At 45.7% G+C, this 22,663-nt stretch overlaps 1 protein-coding gene across 3 annotated transcripts in view; it reads right to left on the reverse strand.

Moving 5' to 3' along the window:
- The window catches only part of POLR3A (RNA polymerase III subunit A), a 567,405-nt gene that overhangs the window by 37,117 nt on the left and 507,625 nt on the right, over nt 1-22,663 (reverse strand). For 2 of the 3 annotated variants that reach the window (XM_069753078.1, XM_069753077.1), the window contains one exon: nt 941-3,137. The exons of the other annotated variant lie outside the window; for it this stretch is intronic. In XM_069753078.1, the coding sequence (XP_069609179.1) occupies nt 3,120-3,137 (18 nt within the window). In that variant the 3' untranslated portion in view covers nt 941-3,119. Of the gene's footprint in view, nt 1-940; nt 3,138-22,663 lie in introns of those variants that run through there. 3 annotated transcript variants of the gene reach the window in all.

Raw genomic sequence — 22,663 nt, forward strand, 5'->3', positions numbered from 1 at the left:
GATTCTTACCTGAGGGCTGGCGGTGGCAGAGCAGGGTCACAGAAGGCATGGTGTTGGCAGAGATGGGGTGATGCGGTGTGGCATGCACCTGAGCAGGGTCCCTTCCTGCTTAGGCGGGTGACGCCACGGCCTGGTGTCCATGGGGGGGTTGCAGCAGTGGTGTGGCGGCGACAGAGGTGCGGTATGGCGTGCGCAGGGTCCCTTCCATCGGTGTGGTGACGCAGCGGCCCGGAATCCAATGTGAGCAGCAGAGGCGGGTTGAATATCGGTGGCGGCGGCCATCTTCCCGAGGCCGCGCGTGTGCAGATGGAGATCGCGGCGGCCATTTTCCTGAAGCCGAGATCTAAATCTCCAAACTCGGCTTCAGAAAAATGGCCGCCGTAATCTTCATCTGCGCATGTGCGGCCTCCCGTGGCCATTTTCCTGAAGCAGAGCACTCCATCTGCGCATGCGCGGCCTCGGGAAGATGGCCGCCGCCACCGATAAACAGGTAATCAACCTGGCTTTCACTCCAGCGGTCCTCCTCAGAAGCGGCTGGCCGAGTGGTGCCGGGGGCGGCTGTCAGAAGTGACAGCTAACTGGCGGGCCGCTTAAAATCATCAGGCGGGCCAGATGCGGCCCGCATCTTGCCCATGTCTGGTATAGATGAACCTTTAGAAATAAACACGAGGCATTGGTGACAAGCAGATTTTTAATGCCAACAGAACTTACCATTCAGACGTATTGCTAACATACTATTAAAAAAATCTCCTGTCTAGTGCTCAATTTGTTCTCTGCATCGGTAGAAAAGGACTATATTTACCTGCCACCACTTCTTTGAAATCTACAAAACATGCAAATCTATAGACCTACAAACATACAGTATATCCATAAAACAAAATGCATAACCCATTCTCCTGCTAACAGTGGTCGATTGAAATTATACTATGTCACACATAAATGAGTCAACAAAAAAACACTTTATTTTCGGGGGTAACAGAAATATATATATATCTACATGCAGTAGATTATATATTTAATACATTAAAGTGTGTATTATGCAACAATCAAAACATTGGAGAAGAGCAACGTAAAACAGTCCAAATTTGTAACATTCAACATTATCTCTTCAAAAACATTTACAGAAAATGTATCATATTCAGGTGCGATTTTGACACCACAAGTACTTACTGTAAAAATGTGAGCTACTTTTGTATTTTAAATCGCTTCCATGATGGCAGAATCCTACTATTTCCAAAGCTGTCCACTAACCCAAAAGGGAAATTCCTTCAGCTTTATAAATAAACTATATATAATCAAAACATGACAAATGTGCAGATTTATAGTAGGAAAACACAATTCGCATTTGCACATAGTTGGGAGAATTTCTTTCTGCTGGCCTTAATGAGTGGGTTTAATTTAGTAAGAGAACCCATGCTTCTTAATTAGCGAGGAGCATCTCTAGCTGTGCAAGTCATGGCTTGCACAGATCTGCAGTAAAATGTATGCGCCTTTCAGCCATTAAAGTAAACTTTGGGACAATCAGTCCCTTCTTACTAGCACCGTCCAACTCCCTTAGTTGAGTGCTAGCCCTCTGTTTCCATATTAAAGTAAACTAGTTAGACTGGACCTGTTCCTTATGCTAAGTTCTGCCCACTTAGAAATGTGCCGTGAGCAGTGGCATTATACTTTTACAAAAACGGTGTGTACAACAAGCAATTAAGAAAATATAACTTTATTAGGTATTCTACATAAACTATGCAAACTCCCATATACAAAAAAAACCCAAGCACACTGTCAGTTACATATAGGTAGTGTCAAAAGAAAGGGTGTTCTCCAAGAAAAAAAAATACAAGTTGTAAGAATATTCAATGCTTAAAAGAACGATACTGAAAAGAAGCAATACGATTGTCAGTAGCCTTCTTACAAATTGTACCTTTCTCTTGCTTTTACATACAGGGTGTCTTCTTACTAATGGGTATTATCCATTAAATGAGTGGTCAGAAGGCAAAGTAATTTTGCTCCTAACTCTCTTTGTATTTGATGCTATAATCTAAGTTATTTTAATAGACTTGATTTAAAAATTCCCTACTGTTCCCTATCTACACAATCTTATTTCTCCCTACTTCCTGTGCGATGACAATTCGTTTGAGTATCTCAGTGCATGCTGGGATACTTAAAGAGTCATCAGAGCTGGAAGCAGATGTGCAGTCACTTCAACAGCCCTTGCCCCCTCCCTGAAAGGAAGAGTCAGTGATGATCATTTCAGGGGCTGTGCTGTCGCTGCTGTGTCTGCTTAGATGAGTTAATAGTAATAAGCTGGGAGCAGAGGCCAGTGACGTCATTTGCGGTGGCAGTAGTGACACCGCTCTGTTCCCGGCTTATTGTTCATCTAAGCAGACACAGGGGAGACAGCGAGCTGTGCACATCACACAGAGGAGACAGCAGGATCAGAACCGCCCCTGAAACAAGAGTCACGCTCGATTTCAGGGAGGGAAAAGGGGCTGCGACAATGACCGCAGCATCTGCCCCTATACTGTTGCATGCACTGGGATACTTAAATGAATTGTCATCACACAGGAAGTAGGGAAAAAATACAATAGTTGTTACACAGTGTAGAGTGGGAACAGTAGTTTTTAATGCAAGCATATTAGAAAATTGCTTAGATTATAGCTTCAAACAGCTAGGGAATTAGGAGCAAAATTACTTTGCCTTCAGACCACCCTTTTAAAACATAGCGATAATGTATGTAAATAAATGCAACACAATTGCGGTGTTCAAGAGTATGCATGGCACATACTTGGCGTTCTTGTCTAGAGTACTATATGGACATATCTCGTATCCTTTACTTTCTATTTGCTGAAAAGGCAGCTGCACTTTTTACATATATTGATAATTATTTCCATCAATAAGTTATTGGAGGCATTTCCATCTGCATGCATCTAAGTGTCTATCAATGAATGAAGCAGACACTAATGAGTTGATGATAAGTGTAAAAGTTCCTGGTTAACTACTAGCAATAGGAAGGTGAAATTCTTTGTTGTCAAAGATGAGTGGTCTCTTGGGTGGATTAGGATCCTTGTCTGCCCTGTGCAAAAGCTTAAAGAGTCCAGTGCCGATGTTCATAGGGATGCCCATTATTATGCATTCCGACACTCCTAGGCGAGAAATGAAAGGTGAAGACAAGATTTACGCAATGAGATATTCAGATCACACTTGAAAAAACTGCCTGTACATAGAACAATCTCACACTGAAGCTGTTACATTAAGAATGACTTTTAGAAATTTTTCACAGTAAACACAGAAGTGTTTAGATGCATCTCACTACACCTATTAAATATGTAATTTCCACATATACAGTTGTGTGAAAAAGTGTTTGCCCTATTCCTGATTTGCTATTGTTTTGCATGTTTGTCACACTTAAGTGTTTCAGATGAGCAAACAAATTTAAATATTAGACAAAGACAGGGGCAGACATATCGCCGGTACAGCTCCACATGGGCCCGGAGGTGGAGGGGGCCCTTGCCGGCAGGCAGGGCCAGCGTCACCACCGAGCAAGTGTCTGGGGCCCACTCTCCGTCGGGGACAACGGCACGCTATGGGGCCCGTGAGTCGGAGGTCACGATGCCCCCTCGTGCATTAAACTATTTGAAAACACATCTCTCCCTGTTCCTCCTCAGTTCCAGTGTCTTCCACATCTTATGACTGACGTCTCAGGGCAGAGGGCGAGATGACGTCACTACAGCGTGCCCTCTGCGCTAAGCAGTGCAGAGAGTCACAAGGTGCTAAGGAAACCGGAGCAACGGCGCCTGAAGCAGTGGGGAAAGAAGGAGAGGTAAGTATTTGATTTTTTTTTAATGTATGGAGCATTATTTGGGACCCTTTCGGTATGGATTATTATATGGGGTCCATTATTCTGTATGGAGCATTATATGGGGTCCATTACTCTGTATGGAGCATTATATGTGGTTCATTATTCTGTATGAAGCATTATATGGGTCCAATGTTTTTTTATGAAGCATTATATGGGGTTCATTATTCTGTATGAAGCATTATATGGGGTTCATTATTCTGTATAAAGCATTAAATGGGGTCCATTATTCTGTATGAAGCATTAGCATTATATGGGGTCCATTATTCTGTATGAAGCATTATATGAGGTCCAATATTCTGTATGAAGCATTACATGGGGTCCCATATTCTGTATGAAACATTATATGGGGTCAATTATTCTGTATGAAGCATTATATGGGTTTCATTATTCTGTATGTAGCATTATATGGGGTTCATTATTCTGTATAAAGCCTTAAATGGGGTCCATTATTCTGTATGAAGCATTATATGGGGTCCATTCTGTATGGAGCCCATCATGCTGTATGGAGGACTATGTGGTGCCCACAATACTCTATGGAGCACTATGTGGTACCCATAATACTGTATGGAGCAATAAATGGGGCCCATTATACTGTATGGAGCACCATGTGGTGCCCATAATACTGTATGGGGCACTATGTGGTGCCCATAATACTGTATGGAGGACTTTACAAGAGAAAATTTTTGACTTTTGTAAAGGGCACACTGCTGAGGACAGTTTCTACTGGTAGGGTACATTTATCAATATCCCATTTATCTCTAATTCTACAGGTACTGAAACCCTGAAACCTGTGGACCCTTGATCACCTGAATCCACTAATCCACTTTGCTGTGTGATATTGCAGAATTTACAACAGATATCAGTCATGTAATATAAGAAGTTAAATCTTTGGCATTTTACTACACCCATATTTCTCTGCCGTATCTGTGCATCATGAATTGTGGTATGGGTTAAAGGGGCCCACTGAGGCTCTTTCGCCCGGGGCCCCCAAAACCCTGGAGCCGGCCCTGTGTGTATGTTTATACATTTGTACATATGTATGTGTGTGTGTATGTGTGTGTATGTGTGTAGGTATGTGTATTTATATGTTAATGCATGTGTGTGAATGTATGAAGACAGTTACTTACCGGTAACGGGATTTCTCAGAGCCCATGACAGCACCATGGAGAGATGGGATCCGCCCTTCAAGGACAGGATACCTAAAGAGAAAAAGGACGGTACCTCTCCCTTGTATCAGCTGGTTTACAGAGCACAAGAGGACCTCCAGGTTATTACAATAATAAAGATTTTAACCATAATACTTCTAAGAAACCACCGTGTGACCTATACATAAATCACACACAAACAAGAGCGTGCTCACCCACATGTGATGGGAGGGAATATACTGTAAGGGTGCAGTCATGGGCTCTGAGAAATCCCGTTACCGGTAAATAACTATGTCTTTCTCCATCTCCCATGACAGCACCACGGAAAGAATTGCAGAGAATTATATCTTAGGGAGGAACAACAGCCTGTAGAACCCTTCTCCCAAAGGTCAGATCAGAAGAAGAGGCTAGATCCGGCCGAAGGTGATTGTAAAAGCTAGAGAGAGATGATCAAGTAGCAGCCTAACAGATCTGTTTTATTGAGAGTTTCCCATCGCTCTCGTCGAATGAGTTCTCAATCCCTCCGGGGCGACATTCCCACTGGACGAGTAGGCCAATGAGATCGGATCCCTTATCCACATTGCCAAGGTGCTTTTTGAGGCCAGGCACTGATTCCATGGAATCATAAATGGCATCTAAAGACTGAGGGTTCCTTTGGGGATCTATGGAGCAAAAAGACTGTACCCTCTTGTTCTCGCTGGTGGCAAAGAGATTTATAACTGGGAGACCCCACATCTCTATGGTCCGTTTTAGAACTCATTCGCCTTGTTTCAACTGTGTGCGGTTCGAGAAATCTGCCTTGTAGTTTTCTACATCCCATATGTGGAGCACAGTCAGAGAAAGGACATTGCTCTATGCCATACGAAAAATCTGGACTGTTATATCTATCAAGGAACAAGATCTGGTTCTGCCCTGGTGGTTCAGATAGGCTACTACTACCTGGCTGTCTGAAAAATAGGGATTTTTGTGTTACTCACCGTAAAATCATTTTCTCTGAGACGCTCATTGGGGGACACAGGACTGTGGACTATGGGTGTATGCTTCTGCCGCCAGGAGGCAGACACTAAGTAAACATAAAAAAAGTTTAGCTCCTCCTCTGTCGTATACACCCTGACACTGGCTACCAGAGAATCCAGTTTGGTGCAAAAGCAGTAGGAGAAAAAAACACGAGAAATAATATAACCGCATAAATACAGAAAACTCAGGTCTAGAAAAGTCCTACTGACTGATAAATTCAGATATAACAAAAAAACAGCCATCAGGCTACCAGGGAGGGAGCTGTGTCCCCCAATGAGCGTCTCGGAGAAAAGGATTTTACGGTGAGTAACACAAAAATCCCTATTTCTCTTTCGCCTCATTGGAGGACACAGGACTGTGGGATGTCCTAAAGCAGTTCCTGGGTGGGAAATTAACTCACCAGTAATAATTATCCAGACAACAGTTGTGTATAAGTGCGTCACCGCCGCTTGAAGAATCCTTCTACCCAGACTTGGATCTGCAGAGATCTGGGAGTGGACATTATAATGTTTGGCAAATGTATGCAAACTAGACCAGGTTGCAGCTTTGCAAACCTGTTCTGCTGAGGCCTGATGCCGAATCGCCCAGGAATCCCCCACTGGTCTAGTGGAGTGGGCTTTGATTCCAGCCGGAACCATCATGCCCTTGGCACTATAGGCCTCCTGAATGGCCGCTCGTATTCACCTGGCCAGGGTAGATTTCGAGGCCGCGCATCCCTTCCTGCGACCCTCTGGGAGGACAAACAGAGCATCCGTCTGACGAAAAGGAGCTGTTTGGGAAATGTATCTCCTCAGCGCCCTCACTAGATCCAACGTATAGAGAGCTTTTTCCACACTGTGCGTAGGTGCTGGACAAAAAGAGGGAAGAACTATATCTTCATTAATGTGGAACGAGGAAACCACCTTCAGCAAAAAGGAAGGTGCTGGTCTGAGCACTACCTTGTCCTGATGAAAACGTAGAAAGGGAGTACGACAGGAGAGGGCTGCCAGCTCTGATGCCCGCCTTATGGAAGTTATGGCCACTAAAAATACGACTTTCCAAGAAAGAAAAGTCAAGGAAATATCTTGAAGAGGCTCAAAAGGAGCTTCCTGCAATGCCCTTAAGACCAAATTAAGGTCCCAAGCTTCCAAAGGAGTTTTATAAGAGGGGACCTTATGAGCGACTCCCGGAAAAAAAGTTCTGACCTGACTGTTAATAGCAATCCTGCGTTGAAAAAGTACAGATAAGGCCGAAATCTGCTTTTTAAGAGTACTTGGAGCAAGCCTTGAATCCAGGCCTGCTTGGAGAAAGGCTAGAATATTTGGGACAGAAAAACGCAAAGGAGGCAGCCCGTGCTCTATACACCAAGAACGGAAAACTTTCCAAGTGTGATGATAGATTCTGGCCGAAACAGTTTTACGTGCACTGAACATGGTATTTGCTACCTCTTGGGAGAACCCTGCCTGGGTCAAAACCCAAGATTCAATGGCAAGGCCGTCAAACTTAGGACCTCTGAGTTCTGGTGGTAAATCGGCCCTTGAGATAGAAGATCCGGACGATCGGGGAGCCGCCATGGGACCCCGGTGAGAAGCTGCACTAGGTCCGTATACCAGGTTCGCCGCGGCCAATCCGGGGCGATCAGAATAGCAGGCATTCTTTTCCGACTTGATCTTCTTGATTGCCCTCGGGAGCAGTGCCAGAGGAGGGAACAGATAAGAGAGATGAAACTGGTTCCAAGTCAGTACTAGCGCATCTACGGCGATTGCCTGTGGATCTCGGTACCGGGAGACAAATCTGGGTACCTTGGCATTCCTCCTGGACGCCATTAGATCCACGTTCGGAGTCCCCCATAGATGGCATATTTGCTGAAATACCTCGGGATGGAGAGACCATTCTCCAGACGCTAGACCCTGACGGCTGAGGAAATCTGCCGCCCAGTTCTCTTCGCCCAGAATGTGGACTGCTGAAATCACCGAGTGATTCCTCTCAGCCCAGAACAGTATTTGTTTTACCTCCTGCATGGCTGCCTTGCTGCGGGTGCCCCCCTGATGATTTATGTAGGCCACGGATGTGGCATTGTCCGATTGAATTCAGAGAGGGCGACCCGCCAGAAGATGGTGGAAATACTGCAAAGCTAGTCGAACTGCCCGAATCTCTAAAGGTACCGTCACACATAACGATATCGTTAACGATATCGTTGCAACGTCACGCTTTTGGTGACGTGGCAACGATCCCGCTAACGATCTCGTTATGTGTGACAGCGACCAACGATCAGGCCCCTGCTGGGAGATCGTTGGTCGTTGGGGAACGATCAGGACCATTTTTTGGTCGCTGATCACCCGATGTCATCGCTGGATCGGCGTTTGTGACGCCGATCCAGCGATGTGTTCACTTGTAACCAGGGTAAATATCGGGTTACTAAGCGCAGGGCTGCGCTTAGTAACCCGATATTTACCCTGGTTACCATTGTAAAAGTAAAAAAAAAACAAACAGTACATACTCACATTCTGATGTCTGTCACGTCCCCCGGCGTCCACAGGGTTAAAACTGCTTTCGGCAGGAGCGCTGCTAATGCACGCGCTCCGGCCGAGATCTTCCCTGCACTGACTGTGTCAGCGCCGGCCGTAAAGCAGAGCACACGCTTTTACTGCAGGTGCTGACAAGTCAGTGCAGCGAAGCTCTCGGCAGCAGCGCGTGCATTAGCAGCCTAAAGCAGTTTTAACCCTGTGGACGCCGGCGGGGGACGTGACAGACATCAGAATGTGAGTATGTAGTGTTTTTTTTTTTACTTTTACAATGGTAACCAGGGGAAATATCGGGTTACTAAGTGCGGCCCTGCACTTAGTAACCCGATGTTTACCCTGGTTACCCGGGTGCTGCAGGGGGACTTTGGCATAGTTGAAGACAGTTTCAACGATGCCGAAGTCGTTCCCCTGATCGTTGGTCGCTGGAGAGAGCTGTCTGTGTGACAGCTCCCCAGCGACCACACAACGACTTACCAACGATCACGGCCAGGTCGTATCGCTGGTCGTGATCGTTGGTAAGTCGTTTAGTGTGACTAAAGCTTAAGAGATTGATGGGGAGATCTGATTCCCGAGGAGACCAGCGCCCCTGAGCTGTGTGGTGAAAAAACACTACTCCCCAACCCAGGCGACTGGCATCTGTTGTAACCACTAGCCAATTGGTTGGGGGAAAGGGTTTCCCCCTGAGTAGGAACGAACTGTTTAACCACCATGAAAGAGCCTGCCTGACCTGGGGAGACAACCGAAATCTGTGGTTGAGGGAGAGTGGATTCCTGTTCCACACTGTTAAGATTGCCTGTTGGAGAGGTCGAAAGTGAAGCTGTGCAAACGGTACTGCTTCTATTGTTGCAACCATCCTTCCTAACACCGTGTCCCGGGCCCACACTTACCCGCGGTGTGCGTCACGGTGTGAACCGCAGGAAAAAGATGAAGCGCAAGATTGCTCTGCTTACAGGTCAGCTGCTACAGTATGGACAGTGCAGGAACCCTCCATTCTCCTTCCCGTTGTCAGAGAAGTGGAGAGGGACTATCCGCAGTCATTCCATCGCCGCTGTTTATCACAGGCGATGCAGTGGGGGCTGCACAGACGCCATTAGTGCCTCTGGACATCCTAGGGGTTAACTCCCCCCCGGGATGGAACAGGGCTGTTGGTACAGCTGTAATAAGCCTGGATGCAAAGGGGGGTACATGGAGGTGAGGGGAGAGCGGAACCCTTAAAGGACCAGTCGCACCTGTAATCCTTTGAAAAAAATTGAGAAAAAATAAGGTAAAAATAAAAAGCTATAGATGTGTTTTGAAGATCAGAACCCACGTGCCTCCTACTGACACTAAGCTTGAACTGGTTTGGCTGGAGCCAGTGTGTGGGGTGTATACTGCAGAGGAGGAGCTAATCTTTTTGTGTTTGCTTAGTGTCAGCCTCCTAGTGGCAGTAGCATAACACCCATGGTCCTGTGTCCCTCAATGAGGTGAAGGAGAAATGCTGTTTTTAAATGAAGGTCTTTATTATTAAGGTAAAAAAAAAACCCTACAGGGTCCTGTGTGAAATACGTACGCTACTCACCTGGTAGCAGTGTTTTTTCAGGAGCCATGACAGCACAACGAGAGAGGGGATCCGCCCTTCAGGGACAGGAAACCTCAGACACAAAAGGGCGGCACCTCACTCACCCGCCAGTTGGTTTACAGAGTATGAAAGGACCTTCTAGGTTAGTAGCACATAAACAATATTAATATATGGTACAATTCACCCAGTGAATAAACTTAGGAATTTTTCTAAAGGAAGTGTTGAACCCATAAACAAAGAGGGTAGGGAATATAAGGGTGCTGTCATGGCTCCTGAAAAAACACTGCTACCAGGTGAGTAGCGTACGTATTTATTCAGTCGCCATGACAGCACAACGAGAGACTTTCAGAGAAGTGAAAAAGTGACTAGGGAGGGATAATAGCTTCCAGCACCCTTCTCCCAAACGTGAGGTCGGAGGAGCCACCTAGATCTAATCTATAGTGTCTAAGAAAGGTGGATGGAGAAGACCATGTGGCCGCCTTACAGATGTCCTCAATCGATACTTCTGCTCTCTCAGCCCAGGATGTGGCTACCGCACGAGTGGAGTGTGCCTTTATACCTTCTGGAATTTCCACGCCACCTGCGGTATAAGCAAGAAATATCGCCTCCCTAATCCATCTGGCTAGGGTATTTTTTGATACTCTAAGTCCCTTCCTAACCCCCTGGTAGGATAAAAATAAAGCGTGGTCTTTTTTCCAGGTGTCTGTTACCGAAATGTATTTGAGAAGGCACCTACGTACGTCCAAACAATGAAATCTCTGCTCCTTATTGTTAGAGGGATTAGGACAAAATGAAGGTAGGATCACCTCCTGGGATCTATGAAATTTTGAGGCAACCTTTGGAAGATAAAGAGGGTCAGGCCTCATCACCACTCTATCTTCCAAAAATTGCATATATGGACGTTGCCTGGATAATGCCTGAAGATCACTAACCCTTCTTGCCGATGTAAGGGCAACTAAGAGGGCTGTTTTGACCGACAGGATCTTGATTGGAACAGAGTCAATAGGCTCGAACGGAGCTTGTGTTAGAGCCGAGAGCACAAGATTTAGATCCCATGGCACTATCTTTTGTTTAACAACCGGCCTGGATCTGGTGACCGCTTTGAAAAACCTTGTTATCCAGTGATTACTGGCTATGTTGGAATTATATAGTGCCCCTAGAGCTGAAACCTGAACTCTAAGGGTGCTGGTGGCTAAGCCTAACTCTAGGCCCTTCTGTAAAAATTCTAGGATTTGAGCAATATCAGGTTTTTGATTGATTTGTGCTCCTGAACTTGATAGGAACTTCCTCCATACCCTAACATAAATGCTAGTCGTGGAGGCTTTCCTACTTTTAAGTAGAGTATTTACAAGATTTTGGGAGAATCCCTTTCCTTTCAGAAGTGACCTCTCAAGTTCCACGCTGTCAGGTGCAAGTTGGTTACTCGTGGATGCAAGACTTGGACCCTGGGAAAGGAGGTCCGGTATTTCTGGGAGGATCCATGGCTGGGAAATGGACATGCTTCTCAACAATTGGAACCATGACCTTCTGGGCCAGAACGGGGCTATTAAAATCACTCGGGCTCCGTCTTCCCGAATTTTCCTCAGAACTATAGGAATGAGATTCAGAGGAGGGAAAGCGTAGGCGAGACTGAAATTCCAGGGGATCAGAAGAGCGTCGACTGCGTACGGGTTGTCCCTTGGGTCTAGGGAACAGAATTGATGGAGTTTCTTGTTTCCTCGACTGGCAAACAGATCTATCTCTGGACATCCCCACAACCGTACGATCTGATTGAAGACAGCCGGTTTTAGAGACCAGTCCCCTTGTTTGAGCTCGTTGCGGCTTAAGTAATCGGCCATGGTATTTAGATTTCCCTTTATATGAAGGGCCGTAAGGGAGAGCAGGTGATTTTCGGCCATCTGAAAAATATGATTTGTAACGTTCATTAATGACCTAGACCGTGTACCTCCTTGGTGGTTCACATAAGCAACGGTCACCTGGTTGTCAGAGAGTAGTCTAACATGTCTACCCTGCAGAGGTATAAGGAACCTATCTAAGGCGCGTTCCACCGCCATCAATTCCTTCAAATTGGAGGACGTGTCTCGCTCCGATTGGGACCACAGACCCTGAATGTAATTGTCTTCCCAGTGTGCCCCCCAACCCGTGGGGCTAGCATCAGTTGTTATCACCCGTGTTATCTGATTTGTCCAAGGTACACCTCTACGAAGATTAGGGATGTGCGTCCACCAACTTAGGGAACCCGTGGCGTCTACAGATAGGGAAAATTTTTTATCAAGGTTAGCGCCCAGCCGCCGAAAATTATGCAGAACATCCCATTGCAGAGACCTGGAGTGAAACTGTGCCCACATCACCGCCGGAAAACAAGAAGTAAGTGAACCTAAGAGTGACATAGCATTTCTTAAGGAGACTACGGGATTATTAATTGCTCTGGAGGCCAGCTGACGAATAGAATCGACTTTTGAGTCTGGCAGGCGACATTCCTGCTGACCCGAATCCACCGTAAGACCCAAAAACTGCTGTGACGTTGAGGGCTGAAGACGCGACTTTTTGAGATTGATAATCCATCCTAAGTTGTGTAATGCTGCTATCACTTTCTCCAACTGCTCTTTACAGTGTGACTCTGAACGCCCAACAATCAATAAATCATCCAGGTAGGGAATTATTAGTATGTTTTGCTCATGAAGGTGTGCCATAACCTCTACCATAATCTTAGTGAAAACCCGAGGTGCGACTGCAACACCAAAGAGGAGTGCCTGATATTGAAAGTGCTCTACTGTGCCGGCAAGAGAAACCGCCACCCTGAGAAAGCGCTGATGAGTTGCATGTATCGGGACATGGTAATAGACGTCTTTCAGATCTAAGACAACCATGAAGCAATTGTGAAAAAGAAGCTTTATTGCCGACTTCACAGATTCCATTTTAAAGGATGGGACCCGCAGGAATACATTCAGGCCCTTTAGATTGATGATGGTACGATATGATCCATCTGGCTTCTTTATCAGGAATAAAGGGGAGTAAAACCCCGTACCTTGTTCCTTCGTAGGTACTTTAACGAGAACCCCCTTTCTTTGGAGATCTCGAACTTCTGACTCCAACGCCAATTGTTCTGCGGGAGAAGAACGGATAGGGGTTAATTTAAATTTGTCCTGGGGGGTATGGTGGAATTGGAACTTTAACCCCTCTTTAATGATACTGAGTATCCATGGACTATTGGTGATTTTCAACCAGGCTGGGTAGAAGGCCAACAGCCTACCGCCCACCTGGTCCGCCAGTCATTGAGGCTTTTTAGAGTCTCTAGAGGAGTTAAACATATAACCTCTACCTCTTCTTCTATAAGAGTTATATCTGGTCGAATCTCTATTTGAATCTCTGTCCGATCTTCGGCGATACAGCCCTCCTCTGTTGTAGTCTCGTCTATAGAAGGGTCTTGTTAGAAGAGGGAATCGCTTTTTATTGTCACCTGCTTTTTCTAGAAGCTCATCCAGGACTGGGCCAAACAAATGAACCCCCTCACAGGGGATGCCACATAGTTTCGATCTGGCCTGTAAGTCTCCTGGCCAGCATTTTATCCAAAGAGCTCTACGGGCCGCATTAGACAGTGCTGATGACCTTGCAGCTAGCCTAACGGAATCGGCTGACACATCCGAAAGGAAGGCTGCTGCATCCTGAATCATAGACATAGATGATAGGATCTCGCACCTAGGAACCTTATCCTTGAGCTGGTCTTCTAGATTACCCAACCATACCATCAACGACCGGGCAGTGCAGGTGGCCGCAATCGCCGGTCTCAGGGAACCTGCTGATGTTTCCCAAGCTCCTTTAAGGAATACCTCAGCTTTCCTATCAAGCGGGTCCTTTAGGTTTCCCAGATCCTCAAATGGGAGAGACGTTTTTTTACAAGCTTTGGCCACCGCCGCATCCAGCTTCGGGACCTTGTCCCAGGAGGAAGAAGCCTCTTCCTCAAAGGGATATCTTCTTTTGAATGCTGGTGGGAGTGACCCCTTCCTTTCGGGTTTCTTCCATTCTCTCGTAATCAGTGATTTAACTTTATCAACTACCGGAAATACTCTTTTGGATTTGCGATCTATGCCTTTAAACATTATGTCCTGAATGGAACATTCCGCCTGGGTCTCCTCAATGCCCATGGTGTTGTTGACAGCTTTGACTAAGCGGTTAATCCTATCAATTGATAGACAGGCTCGACTAGATTCCATGTCCTCTGATGATGATGACGGATGAGAATCCGAGCTTACACCACCCGTGTCTGAATCCACATCTGAGGCTGGGGATAATATCTCCTTCCTCTTTTTTGAAACTGACTTCTGAAACCTCATGGAATCTCTGACCTCCTGTCTAACCAGATCCCTAAGAGTAGACGTAAGGTCAGGGGCCTCGTCCTCAATTAACCTTTGAATGCAGATGCTACACAATTTCTTTTCATGTCCATCTGGAAGTGGCTCCGTACAGATGGCACACTCCCTATGTTTGGATTTGGACACAGATTTCCTCCCCTAATAAGGAGAGAGGGAATACAAGGAGGGACAGCTATCAGAAACGTACTTTCACGAAGCTCACTTACCCATCCCTGCAGCGAAAGGTACCGTGATCGGGGGGTCCTTCTTAGCCGGAGATCTCTTACGGCCTGAGGACTTAGTTGGTTTCTGAGCCTCTTTAGCTCTACCAGCGCGACTACTGCCACTAGAACGCCGCTGGGAGCTGCTCAAAGGCTGTTCAGGTTGCTGCTGCTGCTCACCGCCCAGCTGCGGTGTTCCTTCCAGAGACTCCATATTGGAAATGGTGGACAGGAACAAGCTGTGGCTTCAGTACGTCGTTTAAATTCCTCCCCCTGGGTACCACCCCCGGATGGGGGCCAGCAGGGAAATCACTTGCCGACGACCGGTACTGCGCTGGTAGGGTCGTGACCGCTAGGCGTCCGCTTAAAGCGCTGGACCCCTCGTGGCCAGAAAATCCCTCCCCAGACGCCGGGCGCCGCCATTAGCCAGAAGAAGTCGCTACCGCGCATGCGCGGCCGCGTCATCGCCCCGCGCCGCTCGCGACGTCATCCGGACACGCCTCTTCCGGACGCCGCTGCGGCGCTGAGAGCGGACGCGCCGGACAAGGACGGCAGCTCTCCCTAGCCACCGCAGACCCCGGCGCAAGCGGCGGACCGACCCCGGAGGCCCCAGCAGAAGCGGCACCCTGGAGACCCCCAGGTAAAAAGCAGCTGTCGTAGAAGCAAGGCCCTTAATGCCTCGGGCCGCTTCCTCCTGCCGACACCTACATCAACAGTACCCCTGCCGTGTGGTGCTTCCATCTACCTGACCAGGCCGAGGTAGGGGGACCCCGCTACCTGCATCGGTCTGTCAGGCGTGGGATAAATTCTTTCTTCGACCCTCTTATCGGGGCCTGTCTGAAGAGGTTCCACTGTCAGGGACAGGAAACCAACTGGCGGGTGAGTGAGGTGCCGCCCTTTTGTGTCTGAGGTTTCCTGTCCCTGAAGGGCGGATCCCCTCTCTCGTTGTGCTGTCATGGCGACTGAATAAAAAGTGATTGCCCCCATCCTTAAAACATAAACTAACTGTGGTTTATCACATCTTTGGGAAGAGGAGTTCAAATTCCTTAGCCACAAGCAGGCCTGATTACTGCCACACCTGTTCCCAGTCAAGAAATCACTTAAATATTATGAGCCTAACAAAGTGAAATAGACCAAGAGATCCCCAAAAGCTAGACATAATGCTGCGATCCAAATCAATTCTGGAACAAATGAAAAACACAGTAAGGCTACGTTCACATTAGCATTTTGCGTGTTTGCGTCGGGTTTGCGTCGGGTGACGCAGCGGCGACGCATGCGTCATACGCCCCTATATTTAACATGGGGGACGCATGCGTTTTTGTGTGCTGCGTTGTGCGACGCATGCTTTTTTTTGCCGCAAGCGTCGGGCACAGAAAACGCAACAAGTTGCATTTTTCTTGCGTCCAAATTTCGGCAAAACACGACGCATGTGTCGCAGAAAGCAGCGTTTTTGCGTGCGTTTTGCTGTGTTTTTATTTGCGTTGTGCATTGCGTCGCCGACGCAGCGGCGCACAACGCAAATGTGAACGTAGCCTAACTGAGATCTATCAGTCTTGAAAAGGGTTATACAGCCATTTATCAAGCTTTGGGACTCCAGCAAACTACAGCGAGAGCCATTATCACAAGTGGCAAAAACATGGAACAATGGTGAACTTTCCTAGGAGTGGCTGGCCGACCAAAATTACTCCAAGAGTGCAGCGACAACTTATTTAAGAAGTCACAAAAGACCCTGCAACAACGTCCAAAGAACTGCAGGCTTTACTTTCCTCAGTTAAGATCAGTGTTCATGACTCCACCATAAGAACGAGAGTGGGCAAAAATGGCCAGTATGGCAGAGGCCTAAGACTAAAACCATTGCTGAGCAACAGGAACATAAAGGTTCATCTCAGTTTTCCCAGAAAACATCTTGATTTGGACTGGCAAGTTGAACGTTTTGGAAGGTGTATGTCCCAATAGACCTGGCACAGAAGTAACAGCATTTTAGAAAAGGTACATCATACCAACAGTAAAATATGATGATGGAAGTATGATGGTTTGGGGCTGTTTCGCTGCTTCAGAACCTGGAAGATTGCTGTCAAAAAATAGAACCATGAATTCTGCTGTCCAATGTGCAAGAAAAGTTGTCTCCAGCGACCACAGGAGATATGATTCTGAAAACTTGACATTTATTTATCATCATGTAAAAAGCACAGATGTGCAGATATGAGCAATCCAGTCTTGTCCCAGTGTCTTAGAAACATTTCAAGAGTTTGGTGCTATATGAATAAAAAATAATAATAATAATAATAGAGACAAACATTATAGTTTGGATCAAAATTGTGGATCGATTAAATGTAATCCAACAAACAAGGAATTAAAAGCTAAAGAGGAATTACAACAAAACAAGGATTTGATATGTTCTGCAGATAAGAGAGGTGGGATTGTTGCATTAAATTCATCGTTCTATTTCAGGGAGAACTTGAGGGTATGTGCACACGTTGCAGATTTGCCGGCGCATTTTTCTGCACTAAATCCGCAGCTCTTGGCAGAAAACGCAGAAAAATGCATTTTTTATGCGCGTTTTTTGCGTAGTATGTATATGTTTCTGAAAGCTAAATATAGACATATTAATGAGCAAAAAAAAAATTTGCTATGTCATTTCTTGTCCAACTTCTTTTACATTTGTCCAACCTACACACCATTACACACACAGATAGATATAAATATAGATAGATCGATCTATAGATATATGAATAGATAGATCTATGTACTGTATCTATCTATAGATATATCTATGGATAGATGTAGATAGATTTATGGATAGTTAGCCTACTTTCACATATCAGTTTTTTTCCGTCAGGCAGGATCCGGCGAATTTTTGAAAAAAAGGATCTATTTTTTTCAAAAGTCGCCGGATTGTGCCTGATGGCAAAAACCTGATGTGTGAAAGTAGCCAGATAGATATATCAATGTATCTATAGATATATCTATAAATAAATCTATAGATCGATATATCCATAGTTATATCTATAGATATATCCATAGATATTCATCTATAGATAAATATATTTATCTATATATATATATATATATCCATAGATATATAATAGCAAGGCTGATGTTGATTAATGGACATGTTTAATTAAAAAAAAAAAAAAAAGGAAAAAATGGCTCCCACACACTTTTCTGCGCCAGAGGGGGAAAACCGACGGCAGGGAGCCAATATTTGTAGCCTGGGTAGGGGGTAATACCCATGGCCCCTTCCCAGGCTATGAATGTCAGCCCACAGCTGTCTGCGTAGCCTTTACTGGCTATTAAAATAGGGGCACCCCAAAAAAATGATGTGGGGTCCCCCTATATTTTATAGCCAGAAAGGCTACGCAGACAGCTACGGGCTGTTATTCATAGCCTAGAGAGGGGCCATGGATATTTGACCCCCCCCGAATACAAATACCATCCCCCAGCCGCCCCAGAAATGGCGCATCTGTAAGATGCGCCAATTCCGGCACTTAGCCCCTCTCTACCCACTCCCCTGTAGCGGTGGGATATGGAGTAGTAAGGGGTTAATGTCACCTTGCTATTGTAAGGTGACATTAAGCCCAGTTAATAATGGAGAGGCGTCAATAAGATGCCTATCCATTACTAATCCTATAGTAGTGAAAGGGTTAAAATAATACCCGACACACCGAGAAAAAAGTATTTTAATTTTCTTAATTTCACCATAATCGATCGCCTGCAAAGAAATTAAAAATAATAAACCAATCATATACTCACTTTCCGCCGTAGTCCAATTAATAACGAGTGTCCCTATAGGCCTCCAGTGACACACTGACAGGAGACAATGGCTCCTGCAGTGCATCACTGAAGAGGTTACCTGAGTTCAGAGTCTCACTTTATTGTAAAGCTGTGTGGGAATTTTCCCACACAGCAGTGCCACAAGTGAGAATAGGGACTATTTTTCACAGCTGCGTAGGAATACATTGCGGAAGAATACCTGGAGCCCCTGGAGAGCGGTCGCATCAGCTGATGTGGCTGCTCTCCACGGGAGATCGTCATGGGACACTCATATTAATTGGATATCTGCGAATCAGGGGGTATATTGTTTGTTTATTATTTTAATATTTTTTACAGGTGCCCTGTCAGGTTTAATAAGTGAGATTTCTTGCCCTATAAATGGGGTCGGGACCATCAGTTGTGTTGAGCAGTAGTCTGGTGGATACACAGCTGATAGTCCTACTGAATAGATTGTTAGAATTTGTATTATGGCAACAAAAAAGCAGCTAAGTAAAGAAAAAACGAGTGGCCATCATTAGTTTAAGAAATAAAGGTCAGTCAGTCCGAAAAATTGGGAAAACTTTGAAAGTGTCCCCAAGTGCAGTTGCAAAAACCATCAAGCGCTACAAAGAAACTGACTCACATGAGGACCGCCCCAGGAAAGGAAGAAAAAGAGTCACCTCTGCTTCTAAGGATAAGTTTATCCGAGTCACCAGCCTCAGAAATCGCAGGTTAACAGCAGCTCCGGTTAGATACTAGGTCAATGCCACACAGAGGTCTAGCAGCAGACACATCTGTACAACTGTTAAGAGGAGACTTTGTGCAGCAGGCCTTCATGGTAAAATAGCTGCTAGGAAACCACTGCTAAGGACAGGCAACAAGCAGAAAATGTTGTGAATTCTGTGGCTGAGTTCACTTCTGTGGTCACAAGTGGTATTGCAGTCTCTGGGCTTCCTCCCTCAGGTGTTTTGGTGAGCTCGTTGGCTGCCTTGCTATTTAGCTCCACCTGAGTCTGTCTTCCTTGCTCCTTGTCAATGTTCCAGTGTTGGATCTGAGCTACTGCATCTTTCCTTGGGCCTGCTGCTCTGCTAGATAAGTGCTTCTAGTTTGTTTTCTGTTTTTTCTGTCCAGCTTGCTATTAACTTTTGCTGGAAGCTCTGAGAAGCAAAGGGTTGCACCGCCGTGCTGTTAGTTCGGCACGGTGGGTCTTTTTGCCCCTTTGCGTGGTTTTCGTTTTAGGGTTTTTTGTAGACTGCATAGTTCTCTTTGCTATCCTCGCTCTGTCTAGAATATCGGGCCTCACTTTGCTGAATCTATTTCATTCCTACGTTTGTCTTTTCATCTTGCTAACAGTCATTATATGTGGGGGGCTGCCTATTCCTTTGGGGTATTTCTCTGAGGTAAGTCAGGCTTGTATTTCTATCTTCAGGCTAGTCAGCTCCTCAGGCAGTGTCGAGTTGCATAGGTAGTGATAGGCGCAATCCACTGCTGCTTATAGTTGTGTGAGGATAGATCAGGTACTGCAGTCTACAGAGATTCCACGTCTCAGAGCTCGTCCTATTGTTTTTGGTTATTGCCAGATCTCTGTATGTGCGCTGATTACTGCACGCTGTGTTGCCTGATTGCCAGCCATAACAGTACAAGGAGCCGTCCAATGATTCCCAATAGAGGGAAAAAAGAAATCCTGACATCATTTTTTTTTCTTAGTTCTGTCTTCAGTCTTTTTTTTCCCCTAGACATTAGAGTGCTTCAGGACACAGCTGTGGACATGGATATTCAGGCTCTGTGCTCCTCAATGGATAATCTCGTTGTAAATGTACAAAAGATTCAAGATACTATTGATCAGAAATCGATGCTAGAACCAAGAATTCCGATTCCTGATTTGTTTTTTGGTGACAGAACTAAGTTCCTGAGCTTCAGAAATAATTGTAAGCTATTTTTGGCCTTGAAACCTCATTCTTCTGGTAATCCTATTCAACAGGTTTTGATTATTATTTCTTTTTTGCGCGGCGACCCTCAGGACTGGGCGTTTTCTCTTGCACCAGGAGATTCTGCATTGAGTAATGTTGATGCATTTTTCCAGGCGCTGGGATTGCTTTACGATGAGCCTAATTCAGTGGATCAGGCTGAGAAAAATCTGCTGGCTTTATGCCAGGGTCAGGATGATGTAGAAGTATATTGTCAGAAATTTAGGAAGTGGTCAGTACTCACTCTGTGGAATGAATCTGCACTAGCGGCTTTGTTCAGAAAGGGTCTCTCTGAAGCTCTTAAGGATGTAATGGTGGGATTTCCTATGCCTGCTGGTTTGAATGAGTCTATGTCCTTGGCCATTCAGATCGGTCGTCGCTTGCGCGAGCGTAAATCTGTGCACCATCTGGCGGTATTGTCTGAGAGTAAACCTGAGCCTATGCAGTGCGACAGGACTATGACTAAAGTAGAACGGCAAGAACACAGACGTCTGAACAGACTGTGTTTCTATTGTGGTGATTCTACTCATGCTATTTCTAATTGTCCTAAACGCACTAGGCGGTTCGATAGCTCTGCCGTTATTGGTACTGTACAGTCCAAATTCCTTTTGTCCATTACCTTAATGTGCTCTTTGTCATCGTATTCTGTCATGGCGTTTGTGGATTCAGGCGCTGCCCTGAATCTGATGGATTTGGATTATGCTAAACGTTGTGGATTTTTCTTGGAGCCTTTGCGGTGTCCTATTCCGTTGAGAGGAATTGATGCTACACCTTTGGCCAAGAATAAGCCTCAGTACTGGGCCCAGCTGACCATGTGCATGGCTCCTGCACATCAGGAAGTTATTCGCTTTCTGGTACTGCATAATTTGCATGATGTGGTCGTGTTGGGGTTGCCATGGCTACAAACCCATAATCCAGTATTGGATTGGAACTCTATGTCGGTAACCAGCTGGGGTTGTCAGGGAGTACATGGTGATGTTCCATTTTTGTCTATTTCGTCATCCATTCCTTCTGACATCCCAGAGTTCTTGTCGGACTTTCAGGATGTATTTGAAGAGTCCAAGTCTGATGCCCTACCTCCGCATAGGAATTGTGATTGTGCTATCGATTTGATTCCTGGTAGTAAATTCCCTAAGGGTCGTTTATTTAATTTGTCCGTACCTGAACACACCGCTATGCGCAGTTATGTGAAGGAGTCCCTGGAGAAGGGACATATTCGCCCATCGTCGTCACCATTGGGAGCAGGGTTCTTTTTTGTAGCCAAGAAGGATGGTTCGCTAAGACCGTGTATTGATTACCGCCTTCTTAATAAGATCACTGTTAAGTTTCAGTATCCCTTGCCATTGATTTCTGACTTGTTTGCTCGGATTAAGGGGGCTAGTTGGTTTACTAAGATTGATCTTCGTGGTGCGTATAATCTGGTGAGAATCAGGCAGGGAGATGAATGGAAAACAGCATTTAATACGCCCGAGGGTCATTTTGAGTATCTGGTGATGCCGTTCGGACTTGCCAATGCTCCATCTGTTTTTCAGTCTTTTATGCATGACATTTTCCGTGAGTATCTGGATAAATTCTTGATTGTTTACTTGGATGACATTTTGATCTTCTCAGATGATTGGGAGTCTCATGTGAAGCAAGTCAGAATGGTTTTCCAGGTACTGCGTGCTAATTCCTTGTTCGTGAAGGGATCAAAGTGTCTCTTCGGTGTGCAGAAAGTTTCATTTTTGGGGTTCATCTTTTCCCCTTCTACTATCGAGATGGATCCGGTTAAGGTTCAGGCCATCCAGGATTGGACTCAGCCGACATCTCTAAAAAGTCTGCAGAAATTCCTGGGCTTTGCTAATTTTTATCGTCGCTTCATCTGTAATTTTTCTAGCATTGCCAGACCATTGACCGATTTGACCAAGAAGGGTGCTGATTTGGTTAATTGGTCTTCTGCTGCCGTGGAAGCTTTTCAGGAGTTGAAGCGTCGTTTTTGCTGTGCCCCTGTGTTGTGTCAACCTGATGTTTCTCTTCCGTTCCAGGTCGAGGTTGATGCTTCTGAGATTGGTGCAGGGGCGGTTTTGTCACAGAGAGGTTCTGGTTGCTCAGTGTTCAAACCATGTGCTTTCTTTTCCAGGAAATTTTCTGCTGCTGAGCGTAATTATGATGTGGGCAACCGAGAGTTGCTGGCCATGAAGTGGGCATTCGAGGAGTGGCGTCATTGGCTTGAGGGTGCTAAGCATCGTGTGGTGGTATTGACTGATCATAAGAACCTTACTTATCTTGAGTCTGCCAAGCGCTTGAATCCTAG

This window comes from Ranitomeya imitator, chromosome 2, assembly GCF_032444005.1.
Source record: "Ranitomeya imitator isolate aRanImi1 chromosome 2, aRanImi1.pri, whole genome shotgun sequence".
In the NCBI taxonomy this organism is placed as follows: Eukaryota; Metazoa; Chordata; class Amphibia; order Anura; family Dendrobatidae; genus Ranitomeya; species Ranitomeya imitator.